The sequence below is a fragment of the Rhyacophila brunnea genome, unplaced genomic scaffold (assembly GCF_057557595.1).
Source record: "Rhyacophila brunnea isolate RB1 unplaced genomic scaffold, BYU_Rbru_1.0 scaffold_14, whole genome shotgun sequence".
In the NCBI taxonomy this organism is placed as follows: Eukaryota; Metazoa; Arthropoda; class Insecta; order Trichoptera; family Rhyacophilidae; genus Rhyacophila; species Rhyacophila brunnea.
Genome location: NW_028232796.1, coordinates 16,533,907 through 16,560,324, shown reverse-complemented (window position 1 = coordinate 16,560,324; position 26,418 = coordinate 16,533,907). Strand labels below are relative to the sequence as shown.

Sequence of the window (26,418 nt, the reverse complement as noted above, 5' to 3'; positions counted from 1 at the left end):
TCGCTTACTCTTGAAGAATGCGATTGGAGAGACAGTCAGTATTTTTACGTGTAACAGTTGTAATGTCACGATCGCGATAGTTTAAAATACGCAGTATTGCTGCCAGTAAATCCATGTACGTGTACAGGCGCCATTTTACAATTATTGTAGTTTTTTTCATGTCTTATTTCGTCCTAACATTTGGGATTTATTTGTGTGCAAAACATGCATCTTATCCTCCGGTTCTGCGCCACTGGCATCTATGTTTATAAGATCCATTTGGTATTAGTATTTATTTAACTGGCATTTACACTGTGCCTAGTAACTTCATAATAATGTTAATAAACTTAACTTAATACAACTTCCATGTATAGGCAGATGCTATATTTATTTTTAGGTGAAAATCTCATTTCAAATAGTTATAGTAATCTGTTACTCATCCATAAGCCGATAAATCTCACGTGCGTTGTGGGTACCTATATTCGTCGATTTGCGGCGAACTGGCCGCGGCGACACACTTAATTTGATTTATATGTACGGCGAGATATCCGCAACTCCGCTCACGACACTCGTCCGACAAATAATCGTCGACGTGACGCGAAAATAAATATACACCCCCTGGAGACGAGCATCGCTCTTCTTGGAAACGAGACAATTTCATCGATGAATCTGTCACAAGGCCGCCGAAAAGATCGACGCTATCAGAAGTAATAAATATTGTATTTTTTTTTGTTTTCGTAACCCGTTACTATCCTTCACCTTGGCCTTCCACTCTAGATTTACACTCTCCACTTACAATAATTCCCTCCACTCTTCATCAGTTTTCCGTCTTATTTGATCAAATGACGACAAACAAACTTTTACTGACGAGGTTTAAATCGCTTCTTTTAACTATGCGATGTGATATGGTTGGGTTATGTGACTGATGGGTATCAGAAGAATTCACCCAAATGCTGGCTTACTTGGACAACTTTTTTACTCATATGAATGAATAATTTCAGTATTCATAAACGGAAAAACACATATTGAAACACACTTAAGAAAATTTTAAATCCTTTAAAAATAATTAAATATATGTTTTTGGCGTCTAAAAATTTAAAGAATCGATTTCTCAAATTTTCTTTCACTTGAAGAGATGGTAGATGTTCTTGAATTCCTAACTTGTACTGTGCGTAGAGTATAAAGTTTTATAACTGCACTTTTTTGCATTCCTTACTATACTAATAATATGTCTCTTTGCCTAATTACCTCGCATAAAATTAGTTCAAATGATATTTACTTGTATTAATATATTATGTAGTAATACATAAATAGACAGATAATATATGGAAAAAAATGTTTTTAGAATACATTACTTACGTCATTTTCATCCTAGAGCCGGAGTGCAAAGCTATGAAGCATATACTCTACCCGAATTTCACATGTATTGTGACTGATGTTGAAAAATTGTTATAAAGATTTATAGATATTATTGCCATTGGAAATTTTTCTGGAATCTCAATACCTTCCCGATACATAATATGTAGGTCTAGACTCTAGCTAGATAGTAAGATTGCAAAATATACGTGGACAGCAGTTGACAATGACATACCAAAGCAACCTCTTACTATTCTTTGTCTCAAAACAGTGCTACTCGGAGGCTAGTAAACACACGCCTAACAATAAATAATATAGCAATAAATTTTGACCGTGCTTAAAGCACAGCATCGTTATAGTTAAACTATAATGTTATCGTGAAAGTTTTAAACGCTTTGACGGAAACAAAATGAACATTGCAAAGTTGGCTGTAACATTCATTGCCTACAATTGGATTCCTCGATGTTTAAAAATAGGTCACGTTAAACTGTTTTTACCCTATTATCAAATCGGTTTCAATTTGTAGCTCTTTCGAATTCTCGCGGAGTCCCTGACACGACTCGCTGGACGCGGTCCTGGTTGGGAATCACTGGATAGATAGAAAATCGGTCGAATTAATGACGGTGCTCTATTCAATTCCCAGATAGTTAAATCTAGAACTATTTTTATTATACTAATTAGTAGGCAGTTAAATGGAAAGCATTAATCCATATTGTTACGCAATTCGACTGTCACAAATAAAATATTTATAAGTACTACAAAAACATAATAACCAAGTCCTTAATTAGGCAGCTATGATGTTTAAATTGTAAGACTTAACACAAATATTCTTTAGAAATAAACTTCTCTTTAAAAGTTAATTTCATACATAATGTAGTTGTATATGTCTATTCATTCGGAGGAAATTTCATTTCGAATTCAGAAATTTCATTATTGCATACAAATATATTCTTCACTTTTGCCAGCATCTTTATTTGAAAAAGATTGTATTGGGTGAGTCTTTTCTAAATGCTTTTGTGTCTGACATATTGATCGATTCCAACTGAGTTTTATTGTGACGAATAGGTATATCGAATTTAAGGCTTCCAGTATTGATATGGAAAGCCCTGAAGTAAAATGAAAATTCTGAATGTGAGCATATCTATATTCCCCCGAGATATATTGATATGAAAGGGTTTCTTGTTTATACGTCGTTTCTTGTCGTCCATGACAATATAGTATTTTATTACAATATTATTGACGTTCTGACAAAAAAGATCACCCACTGTAAAGAAGGCGGTTAGATGTAGCTCTTTTGATCGATGTGTCGCTGACTCGAATTCCGCTGGCTGATTTGCATATTGTGGCAGGAAGGTTTGTGCGACACGAGGTGTAATGTTATGATAGTTGCCGTGTTCTAAAGTCTGTCTATGTATGGCTGGGCCATGTACATTGTATGAACGAGCCACACACAATAAAAAAACTAACAAGACGTGGTCGACCTAGTACAAGACGGAGGGATGATGTTTAGGTGAATTTATACGTTTTTAATAAACCTGCATGGAGGCGGAGGCTGGAGGAAGCCAAGACCCGTACAGTGTTTCAGCGTCAGGAAAAATATTGACTCACAACGAATCACCGTAGTACATCTGACGAACATTGGCGAGGGTGCCGGAAGGGGTGGAAGAATGATGGGCGGTGGCAGGTAACTGAATAAAAGTCCTAGGTCAATTATATTTACGAGACTTGAATTTTAATTTTATTTCTTCAGTATTTTACCTATTTATTAAAGATATGTCACTAAAAAATCTACGAATTCGTTAGTTGGGCTTCTTGTCCGGTAGACCACCCGGACTTTGTCTGCTGTGCTTAAAATAACATAGCCATTACAGAATATGCATAAAGGTATGTAGGCGTTGTCGTGGAAGTATTAATTATTTCATATAATATCGTATTCAATTCTGAGATTTCCATGTCGAACACCATCAAACTTGATATAAAAAACTTTGGACTATAACAAGCTTTAATTTACATGTATTAGTAGAAGATTCAATAGACTTAGATGCAGTATGATTGTGTATGTGAATCCCAAATTCAATACTTAGACGGATAGCTCAGTTGTTGTTTTTTACCTTTGAAATGTATTTCTGGTTGGTTATTTAAATTTATCTCGAAGGTGATGTCAAATAACTTTTACATTGTAAAGTATATTGTGAACAGATTATGTTGAAAAAATACTTGTCTTCTGTATAATATATTTAATCATTTTTTCTTCCAATAACGTGATGTAATAATATTATTTTTATATGTGTCTTTTTCATCCGGCTGTCACGTTCTGATATGAAGTAAACTTCGTAACGTTTGCGATAATTTCAACTTATGTCGTATTATCTTTATGTCCGAACATTAATAATTTTATCCCTTTTTTCTACATACCTACATTTTATTGTTATTACACCTCACCGTGCAGTGGCGCAGCATTTTAAATTCCTTTCATTGGTAAGGAATGACTACTTGTTCGATATTACATTTTACCGAGCTTAGTTCGAAGGGTTTATTTATTTGTGTAAGTATGATTTTTCGTTGGTTTAGGTGCCCGCGGTTAAAAACAACCCCAGAAATACAGCGAAAATAAAACAAACAGAAAATGATACTTGATTCAGTATATTCTTTAAAATATAAGGAGTAGTAATACGAAACTTTCCATGTCTAAAAAATCAATACAAGTGGTACGATTTATGTTCAATCTTTTATAACTATGATTACACCGTCCTAGTTATAAAATGCTAATAACAGTAAGGTTTTTCGGCTTATAGTTTCCCGGTGGGAAATTAATCGAAAGAAAATATTATTTTATTTATATATTAGGTAGGTACTCGTTTGTTGCATCCTTTTAGTCAGAGCAAACCTCTTATTAACCACTTGTTTTTTTTTTAATAATTCTTTCGAATGGTGGCTCTTTGGTTTTGTACCATTTGAATCATTTTTTTTAAATATGCACTATTCTTCGCAATTACAAAAAAATAATGAACTTATGTGAACATTAATAAACTACTTTGTCGATGTGCATTATTTTTTAATTCATATAAAATTCATTCGTTCTCGTTCTTGAGATGTAAAATCCGTCATAGGTATAAATTCCTGCTTGGTTAGAAAGGCCTTAGTGCCATAATAGAATTCAACCAATAGTGATATTTGGAAATGATTTTTACATACCTAAATTTTTTTTTTTATTTATTTATAGACAGTATTTGGATTCACTCGGTAGTCTTAACACAAAGGTGATAAAATGTGAAATGAGTATAGGCGACTCAAAGTGTTGTTTTTCAACGTGTATGAACCAGAGCAAAGATACGGACACACTAGGTTTGGCGAAACTCATACGTCGTAAAACTCACTAAGTTTACATAACTTCCCCTTTATGGAGGTTTATAGGTATACTCGTTAGACTCTAACGGTTAGAGAGTTTAAAGCGAGAAAATATTTAATATAATTAAAATTAAAATGTTGCTCATCTGCACGCCTCTGCCGTGAATATCCTGCGTTTATCCGCGCTTAGCGATTACGTACTACGCGTTTTAATTCGAAAACTGTATAAAGAGCTCTTGTCGTTTGGGGGGCGTAAAAAAATACAAAGTTTGTTTATGGCGAGCCGAAAAAATGTCGAAAATTTTCAGATTTACTCGCCCGCTATAGTATGTATTCTCGTCACCAATATACTCGTATGGCAAACGACGCTTGTTACATTTTTTGTTGTGATTACACTCGTTACCGCCAAAATACCAAAATATAACAGATGCTTTCGGCTTAATGGGACTTACACTGTTTTTTTTTATGCTGGTAATATTTTTTAATACTTCTTAGGTACTTGCAAATTTTTATAATAGCTATGTAAAATGTAAAGTGTTGACCGACGATAACGCACATCGGAGTGTTAGTGCACAGATGTAGTACCTATGTCATGTTCTGTATATTGTGCGCAAAACGAATTTGAAAGATTCAAATCAATTAAAAATCGAACGCGAAATGCAAATTTACATTATGTATTTTAAGGGGGGACATGCTCAGCGTAGGTCAAAATGGAGCTTTTATTCTATTTTCAAAGCATGATCCTGGACATACCTTAAACGTTGTAGATAATCGATTTTAAACATTTGATGACTGCATAAAGTATTTTTATTACATAAAATAGTATTCTTTTAAACCTGTCGCTCTAATGTTTTAGAATATTGTCATATTTCAGTACATAAATGTGCAGTGGTGTTAAGATTTTTTACATTTATTAATTTTTAAACGCATTTATAAAACCATTAGTATAATTTATATCGACATTATCATAGTGAAATATTTACGATAAAAAATTATATTAATAATCTCTGTGATCCCAAATTTGACAAGAATTGGGCATTTTATTATTCAAAAAATGGGCAAGATTAACACATTTGAAGATAATTCTAAAGATACTCATTATAAGCTATGTCTTTGACCATTCAAGTGTGATAAACATCCTACGAATAATGATTGCTTTAGTAATTATTGACCTAAGAAAAAGGTAGTGTTTTTTTGAAATACGCCATTTCTTTTGGCATTCCCCAGAGGTTAAGCTACAATATACGGCCGTAGCCATAAATTGACAAACTATAATTGAAGTAGGGAGTAAAATGCTGTTAACGCGTGCGTTTGAACATGTACCGTTTAAAAAAAATCGGTTAGGTACATGTTATACTATACTATTTTATGTAATAAAAATACTTTATGCAGTCATCGAATGTTTAAAATAAATATAACGGATAATAAGGCTTCAAAATTATATAAACAGATTATCTACAACGTTTAAGGTATGTCCAGGATCATGCTTTGAAAATAGAAAAAAGCTCCATTTTGACCCACGCTGAGCACGTCCGCCCTTAATGAAATAACATCTACTCATATACCCTATTTCGATGTACAATATTTGTACTTCATAAAGGTGTGGTGCACACTTTTTGGATAATTACTCAATATCGGTGAAAAATGGACAAATAATATCTAGTCTCAAACCCATCAATATATTGACAGCAAATTTCCCGGCCAATTCTGCGCTGTTAGACTTTGCCAGCTTGACGTTTAATTCATGAACCAATTTTAAACGTTGTCATAGATTACAGACTGCTAATCGCATCCTTTGGGCATATCCTAAGAGAATCAAGAAATGTGAACAATTATTAATCATCCATCCATCGGCCTGACCTGCTTTTTTGTCTGGTTGGGTGTTCGAGAACTTACTTACGCAATTATGGATCAAATAACAAATCCAAAAAAACAATCTTTTATGAATAACAGTGAAACAAAATAACTTTCAATTAAACTAACCGAAAGTATTGATCCATTCTTTCAGATGGCAATAAATTGCATCCCGCCGATTGTATACGTATTAATTTTAGCACAACTTACCTGCTGGCCGATTATCTCTGTTTCGCAAAATTGTCGCTTTTTTATAACATATAATGCACTTTTTTTTTAATTTTGCCTCTACGTGCTCCTCTCTCCCATGGGTACCTACTCTTAGCTTGTCATGCAAATTCAGTCAAACCACATTTGAGTGCACGGCGACGTCAGTCTTTGGTAACTACTCGTTAGACATTTCCAGTCATAAAAAAATGATTTACATCCAAAATTCAGTGACCCGTGATACAGACCGGGTGTGGTGCGCGGCAGTTGTGGTTTGGTAGGGTCATTAACTTCAATGCACAACTTTGTTATGGTACAGTGCATATTAACTCTTATTGAAAATGTTCTATTAATTACATATCTATTTGAATTGTTTGTTTTTCCCGGCTTCCGAAATACGACACTGTTTCTCCGAATTGTGAACTTACTTTCCGAAAGGATTGTACCAAATATGGGGCATGTTTTTGGATTCGATAGTGGATACCAAAGCGGTCATCCGGTGAACCCAAACGCCGCCAAATAGTGGAATCGAAGCTTATTCAATTTTCCGGTTTCGACAGTGTATACTATAATAGTGTAATATATAGACTACTAGAGTATAAATACATAGGCATATAAACAGCGTTAAAACTAAACAAACATGACATTAGAACGAAACCGATTACGTGAACTTTTACCTGCCTAATGAAAATCCCTCGTGAGATCATTTTCATTTTATCACTTGTTTCATGGCGTTAGATCTACATAAATGACAAAATAATATAAATTTGTTTTAAACACTATATACTTAACCAACTTATCTTTGGCGTTGTATTATTATTATGTGTAAAATGAAGAAACCTCCGTTATATAAAAACCAGCACAAAATTACGAAACCATTCTTAAAAATAAGTTATGAATACGAGTACATAATATTATATATTATGTGGTTTCGGGTAGGAAAATCCTGGATATAAATTATAGTCTAGACTCTAGAGATTTCGAGATTAGTCACGATTCTGTGATTCTGGTAAGTATCGCTGAAAGCATTTTTAAAAAATCATACATTTCGTTTAATTAAATTATGACTATTGTGTGTGTTAGTGTGTGTTAGTGTGTTAGTATACCGAAAAAGACAAAAACCTAATTTACTTTAATTTTTGGTAAAATCTTATAACAATTATTCAAGTCATATTATTAGTGGGAAAAAAATAATATATTATAACAGTTGTAAATACAACCGTATTCCTTCCTCAATTTTTGTTCATTCATATACTGATGTTAGAAAAATTCTCTCCTATGTAGAATTTGCTTTGGTTGAAATTACATTGAGCTACTTTACGAGCTGTTTGTTGGCGAATTTACAGTCTGCCTGTAAAGTCGCCCAGTGGCATCATTGAACAAGCTAACAAGCAGATTGTAAACAATCTACCAAGAAAAGTTGAAAGCCGGTCAACTTTACACGCTACGGCGTGTGGGCCTACTGCGTCTGCGCAGTAGAGCGTAGTAGCAACCTCCCGGTAAAAAAACGTACTACGTTCTGTCAAAATAGTCGCTGGCTTGTGGCTTCTCAGCGAATGGAAAGTTTTGTGCGTCACCACCACAATCGCAGTAGCTGAATCGCCCGCTTTTAAATTCGCCAACAAACAGCTCGTAAAGTAGCTCAATGTAATTAACGCATTAAATGCAGATCCTGTTAATCTTTACTTCAAGCGTATTGCCAAAAAAGTTTCTATGTAGGTACCTAGGTCGGTGAGCATTTCCAAATGTGGAACCCGTTTGAGAATCACTGATTTCGTGAATGAAGATACGCTGTTTTAGACGATATAATATATTGAAATTAATTCTATAATATCGGGTGCAATAAATCGAACTGATTCCCAGGATGTAAAACTGTGATGTAATATGTACATACTCTATTTTGTGGTCCATTTAGAATTTAGATAAACTTAAAATGGGATTCCATTTAATGTTCATCATATCTATATGAAACGTCTTTTGGTTATATCTACATACTCTTCTTTTTATTTTATTTTAATTTAAAATGTAAGATAATTGAAAAATACTTCGTTTATCTTTTATCTTGTGGTCTGCAACGTAAACATAAAACAGGTGAGCAGGTAGCTGGTACACCTTAATTGAAACTCGATCAAAGAACACAGAGAAGCCAGATGTAATCATATTTACTTTTAATTGAAATTTAAATGCAATTTTTTAACGTAAACATTTTTCTCATCTTTCTCATTTTTGTGGAAAACATTGTTATATTTATAGCGTTACATCGAAATAACATTGATCAACGGCCACACCAAAAGTTATCTATTATGAAATCTTACTACCATGACCTAGTTGATCCAACGCCCACTCCTGGGGTTGTGGATCTTGGCTTCGATCTTGTGGCTGACTGAAATGCATTATTTTTATGTTATTCCATGTGTTTTTACGTATCCGGAAATTTGTACGTAAACAGTTCACCGCAGGACACTTGTCTTATTCGTGCGCCGCAGTTCGTGAAACATGAGTTCGTGTAACATTTAATCAAATGACGAGTTCTTCGTTGAACATTTCACCGTGGAGTATATTTGTACGTATTATGCTACAACATGTGGCGAATTTTATGAGATGTCTTTACTAGGTTAGGTTAGGGTTAATCTAAATTGGAACAGTACTATTTGCAAACTATCGCCGCATTTTGTAAGATACGTACAAATGTATTGCACGGTGAAATGTTCAACGAAGAACTCGTCATTTGATAAAATGTTATACGAACTCATGTTTCACGTACTGCGGCGCACGAATAAGTGTCCCACGATGAACTGCATACATACAACTTACATGTAACCGTGTTTGTATGCATTTGTTCCACTGCACGGACTGGGTCTCAGAGAATTGGGAAGTAAGCGAAAATCAATGTGACAGAAAAACATTGTAGATTTCAGCTTGTGTTTTTCATTTATAAAAAGGTCATCTGAGAAATAATTGTTCTCAAATTCATCTACTGTTATTATTATCGGTAGGTGTTATTCCAACGTAATTCAAATATGTCGCACATTATGCCATGTAAAGCAACGCCTATTTTATCAATTGTTGACCTATGCAACGCAGTGTTGCGGGACATCACTAATGATCCAGACAGAGCACAGTTGACAGTAAATTACACACCATTGTGTTAGCAAGGCACGAGCGCAACCGGTACCAGTCAATGCGACGTCCAAACGATGGACTGCGAATGACCGATTGTTTAATTAGACACCGGATTCAATCCCCTTCGAGAGACGACATATTCAGGAGTAGGAGTTTTATAGGGGCGATTTTAATAGAATAAATTTCAATGGCTTGAAGTTAAAAAATAAAACGTCTTATTGGCAAGTGTGAATTGTGTATTTAAATCAATTTGTTATTGGTGGAAATCGGTGTACTTTTGATTATGATTGGATTATGACACGATCGCTGGTAAGGCCAGTGATACTATGGACATTAACTGCCAGCGAGTCCTAGAACCTCGGGTATATGAATGTTTATTTTGGTAAATTGTTGACTCTATCATCAAGGATAGATGTGCCAGCACAACCCAACTTGAAGAACGTCTTAATTTTTTATTTTGTAAGTACATTTTTTAAACCATGTCCGATCCTAAGAAGACCATAATATGGGCCTACAGTGTTGACGGTTGTATTTTCTAGTAACTATTATTAGAATTGTTTTTTCGGTCGGATATATTTTTAGGATAAAATCCCTAGAAATTCGGGTCATCTTATAACCCTCATAACTCACATAAAAACTTTACAGAATCGTTTACGCGATCTCGCAAATAATCTTATCTCTCCCGCGAAGTCCAGTAAATCATCATCCATCTCGAAAATAATTTCCCATCGCATTTCCCAGGACATAAATCACCCAACTGTACCCCCCCACCCCCAAACTTCTACCCATCCTCTCTCTCGATCCAGACAAACCAATCGTGTTTCGTGACTTCCTGCAGTTGATGTGAAGGGTCACATATGACCAGTGGCGGTACATCAAATGTTAGCACCCCCGAAAAAATTAAAAACCTTTTCCGCCGATTTAAATTACCACAAAACTACACTAGTTTTCATAATACGTCATGTTCATGGGATATATTTCAATGTTGGGAATAGGGAATCCAATCCCGAGCCAAAATTCTGATCCCGGGATTTCGGGATTACAATTTGACAATCCCGGGACTGGTCCCGGGATTAGCAATTTTTTCATTGTTAATATAATTTTTTTATATTTACAAATAACATTGATAAAATCGGTCAAAAATAAATCTAGTATAATTTATACTATTTAAGACATTTATTGTTAATATTGTATACGTCCAAACTTGGAAATACACAAGTTTCATAAAGTAAATAATATTTTAATATAAATAATAATGTGAATTTAATATGAGATTGCTGTTTCTGATAGTAAAGACATAATGAATGGATTAGCGAGATTTAAAATAGTAAAGCAAATAATCAAGGCGTACTTACGGCCTTTCCGCTTCACAAATCTAATTAGTCAGCCAAATATGAAACTGCCGTAAAACGTATGATATCATGGTAGAATTACTTTGTTAAAGGTGCGAAGCATTGTTTTTTTCCAAGCTTTCTCATTTTTTAATAATTCATGTGAAAAAATAAAATGAATCGGAAACCTACACATGGGTATAAATCAAACTTCATTCAAACTCAGTTTATTTCTAATGTAGCTATTTTTTATTAAAAGTATTTTTTCTGTTTTATTTTATTTTCCATAAAAATTGATAAAAAAATCAATCCCGAAATCCCGGGATTATGTTTATCAATCCCGGGATTCATAGGTATCGAAAATAGCTCGGGATCCCGGGATTGGAATCCCTAGTTGGGAATAAAATGCGTATACTTTTTTATACTCAGCAGTATCTAATTTTCTTGCACATATAAATAATGTAGACCTATATGACTTGTACTTATTTGATTATTGGCCTCTCAATTATATCACAAAAACAGTAGGTAGGTATTGAATATAAAAAAATATGTACTCAGTTAGGTGTCAAATTATTTCGATTGATCGTTCAGTGGTGTGGACGTAAACAAGGCAGGGTTTACATAATCGCAATTATGCTTGCAGTAAGCGGTTATAGCTATAACATATAACATATTTATAATTGTATAAATTATCATATTTCATTAATATTTACACATGCTGTCTTTTTATTGTTATTTGTAATTAAGATATTTTATACATTTGTATTTATTAAGTATTATGGCGCATTGGCCAATAGCTGTAATGCCGTAATACTCTTTTTATAAATAAATAAATATTATATAGATGAATATAATCAATACTTACAAAATAACCATACAGTACGTTATCTGCAAACTGTTGAATACAAACAAATATTTTCTACCACAGAAATTTCTTGGATCTACTAATGTATTTTGTTTGATGCGAAATGTACATATTTTTTCGACCATGTCCGATCCTGATAGGATCATATGGGCCTCCACAGAGTGGAGGTTTGTATTGACAGATTTTGTTTTTTACGAGAAATGGATGTCAGCCACTTGCTCAACCTATTAGGTCCATACCCTGACACACACAAATTGAAAAACAATTTTTGTACTTGCCAGACCCAGGATTCGAACCTGGGACCCACGGCTTTGTAGTCCAACGCTTATGCCGCGCGGCCACCGTGGCATATTTTACGAGATTTAATAATGTGGGCAAAACTCATTCGTACGGTAGGTAACTACATATAAACAGTATATGCATTTGAGTTATATACTTACAGTACATGTTTTAACAAACTGTGATCATAGAGCCCCATGCAGAATCCAAGATTTCGATCTTAAGAATAAGTTGCCGAAAAGCATGACTTAACTATAGACTATACTGAGTATAGAGTTAAGAAATCCTTAACCATAGACTACTTTTCTTATGAACACGCCCCCTTCTGTATTACCATTTACCACTGACAGCTGCTGTCAAAATAAAATCGCATGTCTATAAAACAGTCCATACACTCAAATTCATTTAACAATTTATCTCAATATGGATATTGATAGTGTTAATGCGTTTGGCATGTACTTGCAGAATATTATTTTACTTTTATACGCCAGCCCGCAGAAATACAAGATGCAAAATAGAATGACACTTGACGCTAGTGTTACCATGTTAAAAAAATATTTTGCGGTGCCTGTGGAATCACGTATAATGACTGATAACGGAAACATAAGAGTATTATAATTAAATATTAATATGTATGTATAGTTATTGCATTTATAAACTGCAGTTATCATATTTTTGTCATCATTTAACAATTATAAAATAATTAACCTAAACTATAGGAAAGAGAATTTTTTAATATGGTATTATTTTCAATAGAAAAAACGAACGAAGCTTTAACGGCCCACGTGCTCGTCGTTGGTCAAAATTGAGTTTTTATTGTATTTTCAAACCATGATCCTGGACACTCCTTAAACGTTGTAGATAATCTATTTATATAATTTTGAAGCCTTATTATCTTTTATAATTATTTTAAACATTTGATGACTGCATTAAGTATTTTTGTTACATAAAATAGTATTATAAATACGTTTAAAAATTAATAAATGTAAAAAATCTTAACACCACTGCACAGTTATGTACCGAAATATGACTATATTCTAAAACATTAGAGCGAGAGGTTTAAAAGAATACTATTTTATTTAACAAAAATACTTTATGCAGTCATCAAATGTTTAAAATAACTATAAAGGACAATAAGGCTTCAAAATTATATAAATAGATTATCTACAATGTTTAAGGAGTGTCCAGGATCATGGTTTGAAAATACAATAAAAACGCAATTTTGACCTTCGACGAGCATGTCCCCCCTTAAGATGAGGTGAACCATAGACAACATGATCTTAACTAAGGACAATGTTTCTGCATAGTGTTTTCTGCTAAGGAAATTTTAGTTATGACAAATGTTTCTGCATTCCGCTCTTATTAAATAAACTAACAATTTGTTATATGTGTATATTTTGTGGTGTTGAACTAATTTCGCATAGGTTTAAGGGGGGACATGCTCGTCGAAGGTCAAAATTGAGTTTTTATTGTATTTTCAAACCATGATCCTGGACACTCCTTAAACGTTGTAGATAATCTATTTATATAATTTTGAAGCCTTATTTTACCTAACCGTTTTTTTTTTTTTTTTAAACGGTACATGTTCAAACACGCGCGTTAATATCATTTTACTCCCTACTTCAATTATAGTTTGTCAATTTATGGCTACGGCCGTATGTTGTAGCTTAACCACTGGGGAATGACAAAAGAAATGGCGTATTTCAAAAAAACACTACCTTATTCTTAGGTCAATAATTATTATAAATCAATTATTATTCATAAGATGTTTATCACACTTGAATGGTCAAAGACATAGCTTATGATAAGTATCTTTAGAATCATCTTCAAATGTGTTAATCTTGCCGATTTTTTGAATAATAAAATGCCTAATTCTTGTCAAATTTGCGATCACAGAGATTATCAATATAATTTTTTATCGTGAATATTTTACAAAAATTATCTCATAATAAATTATGCTAATGGTTTTATAAATGCGTTTAAAAATTAATAAATGTAAAAAATCTTAACACCACTGCACAGTTATGTACCGAAATATGACTATATTCTAAAACATTAGAGCGAGAGGTTTAAAAGAATACTATTTTATGTAACAAAAATACTTAATGCAGTCATCAAATGTTTAAAATAATTATAAAGGGTAATAAGGCTTCAAAATTATATAAATAGATTATCTACAACGTTTAAGGAGTGTCTAGGATCATGGTTTGAAAATACAATAAAAACTCAATTTTGACCTTCGACGAGCATGTCCCCCCTTAACGCGTACATATTTTTTTTATATTTCGTAAAATCATCGTCCATTGGTCGGTCTTTTGATATTTGGCGATATGCAGCCAATGAGATTGTTATATCGCTAATCCACAGTGAGTAAATAAACTGTACGTGGGCTATGTACGATGTTCGTTTATTAAGACGTATCTATTAACAGCGGGAATAAAATATCGTTATTTGAAACAAAATTGTTGTCTAATTGTACCTACTATGCTTAAGATAGCTTTATCTTACCTTATCTTATAAGTATCGGTCTTATATCATTATGTTAGATCTTACTGAGGATGGGTATACCTATATATAGCCCGAAACAACTGTCAATATAAATCACTCAAATATTATATTATAATTTCCAAAATAAAACTTTCAAATCCCATTATAGTGGTTTTCCGCCACTTCAATGCCAGCTTACTTTATTGATAATGTAGTTTTTTTACATTATTAAAATGACATGCGCACCCTCCCTGCCTTGTGAGATTTTTCATAATGTATTTCCGCCACTGCATATGACGCTATTGCCTTCCGGTTCCAGGTGAACAGACCATTCTGCTCGCGCATCCATTTTTTCAGGATGTCAGTCTAATCCCAAGCTCTTCGCTGAGTAATGTAAAGACGACGCATACTTATCTCAGTCTCAACTTGACATGATTATTATTCATAGGCTTTTGTTTTTAAGCCAACGTATATGAATAGTACCTAGGCAGTATTGTAATAATCCGTGCTGTAAATTGGCTATTAAAAATCCGTTGTCATTTTGACAAGTTAAATATTTTTTTTTCTTATTTTATATGAGATGAAAATTTATCACCGAATGAATAATTTAAAACTAAGTGTTATTGTTACGTCTACATCTTGCCTTGACAAATATAGATGTTCATATTATTTTCCAAAAATACAATTTTGATTGTCATGATTTTTTTATGGAATTTGTAATAGATAAATATGAAAATGTCTGTCTTAGTAACGTCAAATTTAATTGTATTGCACAATTAATATAAAAAAACATAAATACTTTTTTTTTATAATTATTAATAACCATGTCCTTGCTTTTTCGTACAAGGTACGTTAGTAATTTTTGAACAATCACAAACACCCAGGCTTTGAGAAAAACACATAAATATTGTGTGTCCTGACCGGGAATCGAACCCAGGAACTCTCGGGTGGAAGGCAAGCGCCTTACGCATTGCACCACGAGAGCCGCCTTATATAAATACTTAATTAAAATATGACGCTAGTATTAAGTTTGTTAATAATCGTGTAGATAGTTGTAGTTTTACATAATATAGGTTGGAAAACGTGTATTTTAATAGCAAACAAATCGGTTAGGTGAATATTAAAAGATGCCACAACGGTTGTAAAATTCAAAGAAAAAACCTATCGAAATATAGTGTCTCTAATTTTAATTGACATATGAGATGTCAACTTAATTAGTAAAAGCACTCACCTGAATTGCGAAATATGTGTGTCAAATCCTTCTGAGTCGAACATAAAAAAAATATTGAGCTGATCGCTACTTACTTCCGTCCAATAATTGGTGTAATACATTCATGGGTTTAACCAAAACATGGAAACAACCCCGACCAGAATGAAATAATATGAACCCTAATGTCGGATTTTATTGACTGCGTTAGTTACTAGTTTATTCACACCATCGTATTCAGTAGTACCTACGATTTATTAGTTATATGTCAATCTAGTTATAACAAATATAGGTTATTCGAACAGAATTATGGGTACCAATTGCTTTAGATACTTATTAAATAAATTATGATAAGTGATGGCAATTCAAAACTGTATTAATAAATATTATTGTTACTGGACATTAGCGAACCGTCTGATAAAGTATGTATACTTGCGAATTAATATAGTTTACTCTAATATCAAGGTAAGCAAATTTAATGTCATAGGTAACCTATTAAATTTCCTTCTAATTTACCCGGTACAAATTACATAACTAACTACTTATGTGTTTCATAGTGTTGTCGTTTACGGAATCCGCCCCACCCTTTTCTTTTATCAAATATCCCGTTTGATCCCCATCGGGCGTCGGGCGACTACGGCAGGGTCTTCGAATTTCCTCGGCTGACTTCACCCGCGGGATTATCGCGGGATCGCAGCATTTAACCTTGAGCCTTCGCCGCCTTCTATTATTTTCTATCAAAACGAATTCTATACCTTCTGCTTGTGCTTACCCTCTGGGCGCTTAATAAGGCGCCATCTGTTTTACTGATTCCATTTTTCTCGCCGTTCGCTCCGAGCGTCGTAAGCTTTTAAATTGATCCGTATTGTTTTCTCCTCAAACCGATTAATACTTTTTTTTTTAATATTTCCATTTTGGTAAACTTTCGTCCGTTGAAATAAACATGTACATTTTGTTTTTTCGCCTGCTCAGTATGACTGCAATACTTTTCAATTCATGCACTCGTATGGCAGCAATGTCGTAATTAATAACCACGCAATACATTTTAAATAAATCGAAAAATATATATAAAATCTTATCAATCTATCAAAACAGTCCGCAACGTAGTAGTGGCAACAGAGGCCAGACCACTGCATTCGCTTCATCTTGATGAATGTTTCGCAATAAAAACATGCTGTCCGTATTTCATGCTCAGTGGTTTGCCTTGCTCCATACTCGCAAAAATAATATTGAATTCGAACTAATTTTGCGCGAAAATGTATTTACCTCATAGCCAGTGCGTCGTGTGTGAAATGAAATGAGTTACTTTCAGAGCAAATTCACCATTTGAATCAGTTATTTTTTTATAATAAATAAAAGTGCATATACGTAAAACGGTTGAAAATTCTTAAATTGCGTTTCCCAAGAGTATTCTTTTTAGATATAATATCGTCGGTGTTTTGTAAAAAGGGCGAATCAACCATTTTGGCGAAATCGAGATTTTAATGAAAATACAATATGTGCCCCACTAGCTTTGTTGTGTAAAAACGGCGAATTTTTATCTCTACAGGAAAGTACTTAAAAACGATAATCGACTAAAATTAAATTAATTAAAATTACGAAATAAAAAGCAAATGTGACATATTAGGCCTTTTAAAATATTACATAATAATACGTATTATAATGACAGTATTCTTTCTATGCTTTATTATAAACTTGTTAGATATTTATAATCATCTACAGGTAAAAAACAAATAAATGTCAAAAGTTAAAAACTCTCCTCCTGTAAAGTAGCATTTTAGTTAATTCGCCCTTTTTACAAAACACCGACGATATACACTCAGGTAGGTACAGAATTATATCATTCAACAAAAAACTAGTAAGGTTTCTAATCTTTCTCTATATCAATGAGTCTTTTCTATACACAAGGCGCCTATCGACGGCTAAAGTGATAAATATTATTACTTTATCATATTTACGTACTGAGGCGATTAATTGTTACAATAAGTTAACCGTCTAAACTGTCATCTATCTCGCTCTAAAAATTAACAAAGCCAAGAGAGGAACTGTTAAAACATAATATAGCATTTTTTTACATTTTAGACGGTCAACTTATTGTAACAATTAACCGCCTCAGTATATAAATATGATAAACTACCGTCGATTGCTGTCTTGTGTATAGAATAGCATTGCAGATACAGATAATAATTAGCGTCGGCGAATTGTGTATGATATGGTATTTCTCAGTCGACTTTCCTTCGTTTGTTTCCTCAGTGTTTACAGGCCCGCCTTCTATTTTACAAAAAAATACTACTCAATCGTCGAAGGGAAAATCACATTTGAATGTTTGTTCGTTTTAATTGGCATACTATGAGTATACACCCTAAAAGTTTGGGATGGGCTATGATTTTCTTTTAGCTCTTGAAAACATTTCTCAGAAAACTACACAGATATAAAGATAACAAACAGAAATCTCATTAGTTCTGTTTGGTCAAGGGCAAAATAACTTTTTTTTAAGTACCTACCTACATATTTTTCCATCAGCCTCCATTTTGCTTTTGTGTATAGCTTGTTATTTTAGTTTCCTGATAAATATTGTCGTTTCATTTATAGCTACCTAATGAATTATGTAATCCTTCGTTTCACTGCTTTTAAAAATACCACAACCTAATATTAAACAAGTAATTTTCTTTTGTATGTTTTCATATAATATCATGTAGGTATCTACCTATATTGTAAACAATGATACAAATATTATGTTAATGCTCGCAAAAATTGTGAATAATTCATAAGTTTTATTTTAACAAAGTTTTCATCTTTGTGTTGAGTTGTTTCGCGACATGTTTTCGGTTTTCTCATTCAGCCAAAATTGTTGAGTATGCTGTTTTACTTAGTTACACATTTACACTTGGCTTGTTTAAATTTGAGAAAGATAAACTTTGCGACATTGAAGTTGACAATTAGTTAAGAAATTTCAGAATATGATTCACTGCACTTAATTTGATTTAAATTGCGATTATTTATATAATTATAATGTATCTTAAAATGTGTCAATCTGTAGCAAACTAATGGCATATGCGACGTATCCAATATACATATAACTTAGAATTATAAAAGTAGATATACTTTTCTAGTTTATTTTTATAATGGACTGATTACTTAAATTGCTTAATTGTATTGTATCTTTCATTTGAGTGAAAGAATGAATGAATTGAACAATTTAGTATTGTAATGATTATAAAGGATTATGTTTTCCTTTCGGAAAAAACATTTAAGTAGTTCAAATAATAAAATACATTAGAAATAAAATCACAGAACTAGTCGTATAACAAGTCATAGTCATAATGTGACTGGCAAATTGTCAATCCACGCAACAGCCTCCGGTTTAGGCTGGTGTATTACTGAAAATCCTCTAGATGAGGCATACATGTTGCATGACGCCACGATGTGCTCCGTGGTCTGAATCTCATCACACTCGCAAAATGGAGACTCGTTCAAACCCCACCTATGCCTCATATATGCACATCTTCAATTCCCACACCGGATTCGGTTTGGAAGGCTAGAGCCAGGAATTCGTTAATAATGAGTTGTCTAAGACATATATTTTGTTTATTATATGACTATAATGAATATGTTTGTTTCTGTTTTAGGTTCGAGAGAGATTGCGAGTAGCATTAGAAAGAAATACAAGTTTAGAAGAGGAATTAGCTCTAACCAAAGAAGAAGTAAGTAATACCTATTTTCAAATACAATAATAATTTAGCATCATTGTACCTAATCGAATTTTTATGGTTTACATTTTGAAGTCATTTACTATGTTTGTGTCTTTCATATTAGTATTATTGTGCAGTTTGCCCTTTTTAGTTATGTAAATGAAGCAGCACCATTGCTTTCTACGCCTTAAATTTAGATCCTGATACTCGGAATAAAATTATAATACGAAATTTAGATTTCTGATAGACCATAAAATTTACCTAATTTTCTAATGTTATTTTAAATTTCAATTACACACATACATATCTCTTTACCATCAATCTGTTTATCTGGATATGTAAGGTGCCAACATATTGATATACATATCATGTAAAAAGTCCCACAATAGACACAGACCACGTCTTAAGTGTGGAATACATCACCCAACCACCGCAAATGTAGTATCCCTGAAGATAAAGCTGTAGAGGGAACTCACGGTGATTCCTGGAGGCGGTGAAGGCCCACTTTAGGTTGTAGAGCCAATAATATTTACTTTAGAACTTATATAGTATGTTTATATGTCAATATTATGTAGATTCTTGGTGCCGTCTTCCTTCGAAGGTTGGCAACCAATTTTCAGTAAGTATATCTTTCTACCTTAGGCGAATCGTATCAGATCACCAACGTCTTGGACATTGAGCCATACTTCGCATATGTAGCAATTATTATAATTATCCACATTTGAAATTCCAGCTGCAACAGTACAAGATAGGAGGACTAGTGCCAAACAACACATCACAAGACCCGGAGCACATGACTGGGGGTCTCTCCCCCCGACCCAAAGAGAACGGCCAGCCCGGCTCCGGCTCCCCCGCCCTGTCAGACGCCAATGGAGAACAGCACCATGGACCCACTAAGGTACCTCATCGCCAAAGAAATATTACCACTCATTCAATCATTTTACTCACCACGTATAATATAGTGGAACCTCGATTATCTGGATATTCGATCATTTATATTCTGCAAAAAACACAACTACTAATTAAATGAAATCTGATTATGTCAAATATTAGTGATAAATTCATCTATATTACTTTTTTTATGTTTTCTCCAGATGATCGTACACTATTGTATTGTTTTCTACCTATTTGATTACTGATACAATTTATCGCTATTCAGTGGCTCAAAATAATAATATTATTATTATGTTAAATTTTTGAATATAAACATTGCATTATTACATTTATTTTTGTCATGCAATTAAATATGCACTAATATAATCAATCAACTCAGATGATATAGTTGATGAACTTTTAATTTATATTATAAGAAATTATAAGAACGGTTTTCCTTTCCAAGAATATCAGTTTTTCCGACCCAAGCCTTTATACTCGTCTATATGATAACCTACAAAATTCTTATGAATAGGGATTCTATAGGTTTTCGATTTTGCATATTTTATAAAATTTAAATCTCTTTTCTAATTTGTTCAAGTAATAAACGCCACCGTACAAATCGAGTTTACTAAACTAAAGTGACAATTTGCATATTTACAGGAGAGTTTGTAATTTGAAAAATATTTTTTTCGTAATATGTTTTTCACTAAAATACCCTGTTAAAAATAGCTGACACGGGTGTATTGAAACAGTATAAGCTTATATTATAGTATGTTTCATTACAGTTAATTATTTACATGTTATGGTCAATTTAAAATATTGTAATGAAAATTTCACTGGAATAGTCATATCCAGCGGCATCAATGATCAAATAGATAAAAATAATACTATATTATAACATCCAACACTTCATACAAAACTAATTGGACCTCTTACTTTAATCATTATTAGGATTAACCTAATTAAACTTAGTCTTCCATTAATAAATCAGCACTCTCTAGCATGGGTCAGTTCACAAGTATTAACATACAAATTATATTAATTGTTGAAATAAGTTTTCACAAATATTTAGGATGTTTCATACTACGCAATAGTTTCATTATGTGAATGATTCGATTCCCACATATTAATTTATTCCCTCAATGGGTCAACAGAATTCAAATATGTTTTATTCTTATTCGAGTGTCAATGAATATCAATAACCAAAGTACTCTAATGGTCAATCACCCACATAATATTATGGCAAAGTGCAGTACTAGGGACATATATATTTTCTATAACTTAGTTTTATAAACATTTATATTGCAAAAAATATCCCTCATCGAAACAAGTTTTGCATTTTCATTGCTCCTAGTAATAAACATGTTATTTGTTCAATTTATTTATTTTATACTGAAAGTATATGAGCGTTGTCGTAAATAGTATGAAATAAAGCTTAGTTATCTATAATTCACATTATTGATTAACTTTACACCAAGAATAACTGAATAGATAACTGAAATTTGGTACTGAACTGTATAGTTGTTTAAATTGTATTTTTCTAGAATTTATTCGTTCATGCTCTGTTTTTAATGTTATCTAGTGTAAAAAGCTTGCACTGTGTTAAAGGAATGAACATTTTGTTAAATATTATTTAATGAAAAAAAAACTTTACAGTTGTTGGACAGATATAAAACAAATCTACTTCTTGCACATGTATGTGTCTTTGACAATAGGTTTAAAAATGCATGATTATTGTAGTTGTCTCATTTTTTTTTCATTCAGAGACAATACCTAGTTTAATTGCTGTTTAAAGTCTCTTATGAATTACTTATTTTTATGAAAAAAAACCACAATAAACATACACCATAAATCTTCAATCATTACCAGTGTCTCACATTCTACTACACTGTAAGGTGATCAATCAGTTTAACACCGGCAGTGATCACCGGATGGTGAGATGTAAGATAAGATTGAACGTCAAATCAGAAAGATCCAAACTGCAGAAGAAGTCAAATGCTCGCGTATACATGCAGAACAATACTGAATTCCAAAATGAACTCAAAAATGCACTATCGGCTTTCTTAGATGAGAACGAAACCGTTTCCCTATCCAACGCGGAGGATATAACGAATATTATTCTACAATGTGCAGAAAAAACAGGCGTAAAAAGCTCAGAAGTTACACCTTCCACCAAGCTTTCGAAGGCAACATTGAATCTTATGGAGCAGAGAAGGAAAACCAAGAGCGATAGACAGGCGCAAAACGATATGGAGTTTTCATCACTTTGCAAAACCCTCCGAAGGAAGATTAGAGAAGACCTTCGTAAATTCAATGTAAACCTCATACAAGCAATTGTGAAAGCAGGCAGAAGTTTAAACAAAAACAAGCAATGCTTGTCGATAGGAAAACGTCAAATCACAGCACTAAAAGCAAAAGATGGTTCTATCGTCAGAAATTGGGAACACTTGTTAAGCCGAGTTGAAGAGTTCTACAGCGATCTCTACAGTGATGACACTGACAATACGACTATAGACTTAGATCTTCAGAGAAATGGAAATTCGGAAGACCATACTCCCGAAATTACATCCTGGGAAGTAACCCATGCTTTAAATTACATGAAAAGTGGGAAAGCCCCCGGGGAAGACGGTTTAACGATAGATATCCTCAAAAAAGCAGGAAAGGATGCAAATGAAGTACTTGCACAATTGTTCACAGCCTGCATATGCAAAGAGGATGTCCCAGAGGTATGGAAAAATGCCAGCATTGTCATTCTTCACAAAAAAGGTGACAGAGAAGACCTAGCAAATTATCGTCCAATAAGTCTACTCCCTATTCTCTACAAGACGTTCACAAAAATTCTCTCAAACCGTCTGCAAAATGTACTAGACGAGAACCAACCGAGAGAACAAGCCGGATTTAGAGGAGGATACAGCACTATGGACCATATCCAAGTCGTCAGAGAAATCATAGAGCGGTACCAGGAATACAAACTGCCACTATGCATGGGTTTTATAGACTATGAGAAGGCGTTTGATTCGATAAAGAAATGTTCAATACTCGACGCACTCAGAAAACAAGGAATCCCTGGACGCTATATAAATATTTTCAATAATATATACAGTAGCGCAACAGCATCTGTAAATCTCCATAAACCATCGCGCAGATTTCCTATCAGCAAAGGAGTCCGACAAGGTGATACAATCTCACCTAAACTATTTACAGCTACCCTTGAAGACTTATTCAGGCAACTTGACTGGAATGACAAAGGGATCCCCATAAATGGAGAATACCTGAGTCATCTGCGCTTTGCCGATGACATAGTAATTTTCTCGCAAGACTCAGAAGACCTCCAAAGCAGAATGCAGGAACTCGCTGAAGTAAGCAACAAAGTAGGTTTGAAAATAAATGTAACAAAGACGAAAGTCATGTTCAACTGCTTTGCAGGCCAAAAAGAGATCCTCATCAATGGCACTCAGCTCGAACAGGTGAAAAGCTACATCTATCTGGGACAACAAGTATCTATAGATGGATGTATATTTGATGAAATTGTTCGCAGAGTAAAGCTAGGCTGGAGTGCTTTTGGCCGCCTGAAAAATGTCTTCAAAAGTGACCTTCCACTGTGCCTAAAGCGCAAAGTGTTCAACCAGTGTGTGCTTCCCGTGATGACATATGCGTGTGAAACATGGACCCTAAGTAAAAGAGAGATCCAGAAACTTAGAGTAGCACAACGTGGTATGGAGAGGTGCATGCTGGGCATAACGCGAAAGGACAAAAAGAGGAATGAGTGGATAAGGAAGCAGACAAGGGTTTGCGATGTAATAGAGTTTATTAAAAGCCTTAAATGGAGATGGGCTGGACACATAGCTCGAAGAAGAGACAATCGTTGGACAAATCTAGTCATCCAGTGGTATCCAAGAAGTACAAAACGTCCACAAGGTAGACCTAGAGGCCGCTGGATCGATGAAATGATAAAGTTCTGCGGAAGTACGTGGCAACGCAATGCACAGGACCGAGAGAAGTGGAAGCAACTTGAAGAGGCCTTCATCCAGCAGTGGATAGATTCAGGCTGATGATGATGATGATGATGACATTTTTATTTTCCACAATTTATTTACTATTTAAATATTCAAAATTCATATAAAATTAACCATTTTATTTGGGCACATTCAATTCAATGCAGGACATCATTGCTCCAAACCAATTTGATTTTTAATAAAAAAAAAAAAAAAATTCAAAATTTTAAATCCCTGATTTTATTTACAATTTTCACTTTATTTTTATTTTTATTATTTTGTTCGTCAATCCCTTCAAAAACGTAAAATTGATTTTCACTATATGTACTTTCTTTGTAATATCATGCAATCTCTTCCACAAGATGATTTGCAGATACCGTTTGGATTCGTGCTTCAAACACAGATAAAATCAAAACAGAAGGTTTTCTAAGATTCCAATTCTAAAACGCATGTTACAGCACATAATATATTATATGACTAATCAACCGATAAAATTCTTCTGGTGATTTCTTAATGTATCCTATGTTTACAGTCTGCACCAAAAAGAAAATGATGGCATCGGTACTGGGCTTAATGAATAAATGTATCGTTCATTTTTATTCGCTGAAACTTAAAAAATAATAATTTATCGAACAGTCTTGTGAAACCTTCTTTTTTGTTAGGTACCTTAATGTAGTGTCATAGACGTGTGGCGTGGTTTGCATGTGTAAATGTGTCGGTTTTTTTTCTTTTCCGTTTATTTCATTCAGTCGGATGAGCCATTGCCACCGCAGGTCAATGGGGTGGAATCTGACAGTTCCGATACGAAGATCTCAGAACTGCAAACCGCCTTAGACAAACAGGTTTGACCTTCAATGCATTTTTTTTACATTCAGTAAATAATGATTACAAGGATTGTGATTAATATTATTATGCTTTAAATTTAAATTATGGGGAAAATTAGTTATATTTACATATTGTTATTTATATTAATTTTTCCGTGGCAACACTATTCACTTTTGTGATTTTTTTATACTGGGAATACTTAAATAATACCTATGTAATTTATATATTTTTCTTTTATCGATTTTTTGGCATGCATAACTTTTTTATTATTTTGTTTTTACTTATCACTATGAGATGATTGTTTACTACGTTGCCGGGTTATTTTTAGTTAGTATATATTTCGAAAAAGGTTGCTTTTTAATCGTTGAATGAAATAAGATTAGATTAATGCTGAATTGGATTCCGCTGAATTAATTTTTTCAATAAATACTAATGCTTTTTACTGTTATGCCGCTTTAATGTATCTACTAACCATATGTTGGTGTTGAAAAATTAACATTGTAAATAATTAAGTATATTATTGTAATTCTTTAGATAAAATGACTTTATTACAAACAACAGGAAGTCCTCGATGTCCATATGATTTTTATGACTAAGTTGAAAGAAATATATAAAAAATATATGAGACTCAAATCAAATTCTATGTGGATTTGTTTTAAGTTGTATTTTTTCAGTACATGCCAATTATCCTCGGATAATGAGGACCTCCTGTATTATTTTCATAGCCTTGTAAATATTTTATACTATTCACATTTTAAACTTGTAAACGCTACTATTCAATTTATAATTATTATTTTAACAACCATCGACTGCTAATGGACACTGAATCTGAAGAATAAAAAGGCCACTGTAAATAAGTCTGCTCAAATATTTCGTCAACAGATGAATACAGATGAGCCCTGTTGGAAAAATTAACTCTACCCACAAGTATCTGTTTAAATATTACAAATTCAATGCATATTGCACATTGCAAAATCCCGTTTGTGATTCTGGT

At 33.3% G+C, this 26,418-nt stretch overlaps 1 protein-coding gene across 11 annotated transcripts in view; it reads left to right on the top strand.

The window, feature by feature from the left end:
- The window catches only part of Liprin-alpha (PTPRF interacting protein alpha), a 662,751-nt gene that overhangs the window by 612,270 nt on the left and 24,063 nt on the right, over nucleotides 1–26,418 (top strand). For 8 of the 11 annotated variants that reach the window (XM_085941972.1, XM_085941977.1, XM_085941976.1 and 5 more), the window contains exons 4-6: nucleotides 19,666–19,740; nucleotides 20,462–20,626; nucleotides 25,349–25,441. In XM_085941972.1, coding sequence (XP_085798098.1) covers nucleotides 19,666–19,740; nucleotides 20,462–20,626; nucleotides 25,349–25,441 — 333 coding nt within the window. The remainder of the gene's footprint in view (nucleotides 1–19,665; nucleotides 19,741–20,461; nucleotides 20,627–25,348; nucleotides 25,442–26,418) is intronic. The other 3 variants (XM_085941974.1, XM_085941973.1, XM_085941971.1) reach the window with 1 other exon arrangement.